Source organism: Rutilus rutilus (genome assembly GCF_951802725.1).
Source record: "Rutilus rutilus genome assembly, chromosome: 20".
Lineage (NCBI taxonomy): Eukaryota > Metazoa > Chordata > Actinopteri > Cypriniformes > Leuciscidae > Rutilus > Rutilus rutilus.
In genome coordinates this window covers 21,286,711-21,290,754 of record NC_140225.1, presented here as the reverse complement: position 1 = coordinate 21,290,754, position 4,044 = coordinate 21,286,711, and the positions used below count along the sequence as shown (strand labels likewise).

Below are 4,044 nucleotides of genomic sequence, written 5' to 3'. Positions count from 1 at the left end.
TAATACAGTATATGACTGTGAATGATTGTCAGAGATTAATCAGCGAGATGAGAGCAGCATTGAACAGGTGGTTGGACCCCCTGTTGATACATCCACGAGATCCACAAGACTTTCTTTAGCACTCACAATATGGACGTGTCATAGTCACAAGACTTTTGCATCTACCGTTTGGAACAAACATAACAACAAATCTCCTGGAAAAATAAGATGAAACTTATAATGTTATGTGATTTAATGGCTTATGTCCTGCCACTACAAGATCCTTGTTTTTCAGTTTATGACGGAAGATCGCGGGTGTGGTGTTTGCAGTTTTATTTTATTAATATAATTTTGATCTTTTCAGAAAGAGGAGGAGGAAAAAAAAAACATACAGGGACCATTTAAAGGTAAAATATTTATTCCTGCAGTGCACATGGCGTTTGGTGTTTTAACCATAACATAATGGCTGGTTTCTCCTGCATATCAGACAGAGGTGATGCATTCGGTGATGCTGGTGAGACACACCCCACAGTCACACCGCAGGGCCACTGGATAGGTGTAGGACGGGTCCACGTCGGCTGAGCAGTTGGGCAGCTGCACCGTCTCTAATCGGGTCTCGTTATAGGTGCACACGCGCTGATGCGACTCGATGAAGGGCGGGTCCAGGACAGGCTTCTGCAGTGATTGACAGGTGATGTCAGACTGATGGCATAATGAGGACTGGATGGACTGTATACTTAAAAGCATCTTTATACTTTAATATTTAACAGTGCACTAATCTTTAAACTTTAAATAACGTCCCAAATGTCTGTTCCAATTCAAACGCCATTAACTGAAATAGAAATTTGTCTCTGAAGGCACTTTGTTTATTTTCTTTAAAAGTGAAACTGTGCAGTCCTGATCTCATCCTTAAAACTGGAAAGCTCTAATGTTGTCAGGTTGATTCAGCTATATAAAATTATATTTTGAGTTAAAAGTAGTTTGACCAGTGTATGTTGCTGTACTCATATACAATAAATTGTCTGTGAGATGACATAAATTACAATAATTATAGACAATAAATTGTCTATGAGAGCAGTAATAATACTAGTAATGTTTATACATAATACCTACAATTATGGTACTATGTAAAACATAGTATTATTTTAACATTGTTATTTATAACATTTATTATTATAAACATTATAAACACCACAAAAAAAAATACATTAAAAACAACAGTATGCCAGGCCTGACTGAACAAATACTGCTACCATTTTCCTCAATTTCCTGTTGTTATTTTTTCCCCCTTTAATTTCCAGCAATCCGCCCAAGAGGTTCCCGTCCTCTCTCTTAAGAGCACTAAAGGAAAAGCGGTTCAGTTTTTTTCTTTTTCAGAAAGTGATTATTTGGGTCAACATGAGTTCTGGTCTCAAAAAGTGCCTTAAACCGCTCTGTGTTTAAAAATTAAACACAATAACAAACAATAAATAATGAAAATGCAAACTCTAATATAACTAATATGAACTAATCTTTCTAATATATAATCAATTGTTTTCAAACCCTGTCGGCTGCTTCAATCTGTATTAAAGGTATAGTGGAGGATCTTTCCGAATTTTAGATAAGACCCGCCCTCTCCACTTTTTGAATAAGTTTGATTGATTCACCAGAATGATTGACAATTAGGAGGACCAATAGTATAGGTGATCCACCCGGAAGTAAAAAATCCTCCATTATACCTTTAAAAGCAAAATCACCTAATCTATTATTTTTTGCCACTGAGTAATATATCTGGGGTTTTAATTTGATTCATTTGATCCATTTTAAAACCCTGTTAAGTCATTTCAATGCATTACAATCCTTCTTATAAAGTATTTTCTCCTTGACAGTTTTATATCATCTTAAGTATTCATCACATTGCAGGTGTGTGTCGCAAGAGCTCTTCTCTCTGGCTTTAGTAAATGCTGTTCATAGTCTTACTTCCCAGGTCTCACAGCGTCCCCAGCAGGCGTCAGTGGAGATGTGCAGCCCACCGCATCCCGGCTTACGGGCCAGAAAGGTAAATTCTCGAACTGCGCAGCCGATGAAACGCTTCAGGTTGAGCACAGAAGCCTCAGTATGAGCTCCACAGCACAGCCAAACAGCCAGTGTCACACAGCACAATCTATCACACACATACAGTACATAAGAGTCCATGTGTCTCAGAAGAATGATTCAGTGTTAAATATTCTGTTGGTGTTCTTCCTAAAAAATTTAAAGTAATTACTCTTTATTAACGTGACATGCAGTTTATAATTAGAGCTATTAATTATCTGAGTTGTAATGATCCATGAAAGCAGAAACGTTTTTCTTTTATTTATATGAAGGTCACATTACACATTACATTCAACATGTACACTGTCATTCAAATGTTTATTTAAATAAATGAATACTTTCATTGATCAAAGGTGACAGTAAAGACATAATGTTATAATATTAAAGATTTGTATTTCAAATGATTGTTATTTTGAATGTTCTATTCACTAAAGAATCCTAAAAGATATATATATAGTATATCATGGTTCCACAAAAATATTAGGCAGCACGACTGTTATCAACATTGATAATAGTAATATATGTTTCTTAAACACCAAATCAGCATATTAGAGTGATTTATGAAGGATCATGTGACTGAAGACTGGAGTAAAGGTGCTGAAAATTCTGCATACAAATTTGAGATTACGTTTAAAAATACAAAAGTAGTTTTAATTGGTAATATTTCACAATATTACTGTATTTTTTTATTAAATAAATAACATAAAAACATCTGTGCACTATAAAAAGTGATCAGTTGACAACTTAAAAAAAGTGAGGAAACCTGTTGCCTTAAAATTATTAATAAACTTATGTGAACTTGACAATTCCACATAACTTAATCTTTTCAATTACGCATGAAGTTTATTTACTTAATAATTTTAAGGCAACGGGTTTCCTCCCTTTTTTTTAAGTTGTCAACTGATTACTTTTTACAGTGTGGTGTATTACTATTTTACCCTTGAAAATCAGTCATAAAAATCTAAAAAAATTAAAATATAAGATAAATCAAAATAATGTTCCAAACCTAAAAATAATAATAAATAAATGAATAAAGTGCTTTGTAAGTTTCTCACCCCTGTGCTCCAGACCTCAGAGGAGTCATTGTGTTTCCAGATTGTGGATCTCAGTGGATAAAACAGGTGCCTAAATCACAGCAATTAATAAAATAAAAGTATTTCTAAAACATAAACCTCACTTATCTTACTTGTATTTGTCTTATGTTCAGCAAGGTCAAAGATACCTGGACAGCAGATGCAGCACAGCAGAACTCTGACTTGCACTTGTAGCCTTGAAGAACCTCTGACGCTGATCTTGCAACAAATCTGTAATTTATTAGAAACGGCAGTGCCAACCCCACCTAAAACACACGGGGCTGTCTCTGTAGCACCAACTGCACCCAGCAGTAATAAAGAGATGTCACATAAGACCAAAGACAAACAGGGAAGGAGCCGATGTGTCCATGTTTGTGGAAGTTGATCCAACCCCTCAGGCTCTGAAATCTCTGCACGTCTTACTTGCTAGTACTCAGGTACATCAGCCGTACATCCATTAACTTAATGAAGAGGAAAGAACCTCTTTTTGTTCCGACTCATTCACATGGAAGAGAATGGGAAGCACCTTCATCCTCTAATCCATGTATTCATCTATTCATCCATCCATCTTGTGGGCTGTGGTTAGTCCTGGCTCCAGAAAGAATAGGAAGGTGTCAGGACAGGTTAAATGAGACGTCAGGCTGCAAACACTCTGAGTTTAGTCAGATACTTACCATGGCAACATGTGGCAAAATCAAAGAAGCAGTTTTCTCAAACTGAGGGGCGAGGATGACAGTTGCGCTGACTTAATTCAGTTCTTTATTACATTTCTACGTAATTGGAGTATAAATTAAATGACATTGAAAATGTTTGGATGACAAACAAACATATTAGACATAACTATTTGCTGCCAAATCAAACAGAAGTCTGAATAGAAGACGATAACATTAGGATTGATCTGACTGGGGCCACTATTATA

At 35.8% G+C, this 4,044-nt stretch overlaps 1 protein-coding gene across 1 annotated transcript; it reads right to left on the bottom strand.

The window, feature by feature from the left end:
* Positions 1-298: 298 nt before the first annotated feature.
* Positions 299-3,456, bottom strand: gphb5 (glycoprotein hormone subunit beta 5). Its single transcript, XM_084391915.1, has 4 exons — positions 3,275-3,456; positions 3,108-3,177; positions 1,939-2,122; positions 299-654 (listed from the first exon to the last, which is right to left on the bottom strand). The coding sequence occupies exons 2-4, from the start codon at positions 3,134-3,136 to the stop codon at positions 463-465; spliced, it is 405 nt and encodes a 134-aa protein (XP_084248041.1). The 5' UTR covers positions 3,137-3,177; positions 3,275-3,456; the 3' UTR covers positions 299-462.
* Between the last annotated feature and the right edge of the window lie 588 nt (positions 3,457-4,044).

Coding starts and splice junctions, on each gene's coding strand:
- gphb5 (XM_084391915.1), bottom strand. CDS start 3,136: ATGACTCCTCTGAGGTCTGGAGCACAGGG. Junction 2,123..3,107: donor CTGAGGTCTGGAGCACAGGG/GTGAGAAACTTA, acceptor TGTGTGTGATAG/ATTGTGCTGTGTGACACTGG. Junction 655..1,938: donor GACGCTGTGAGACCTGGGAA/GTAAGACTATGA, acceptor CAATCACTGCAG/AAGCCTGTCCTGGACCCGCC.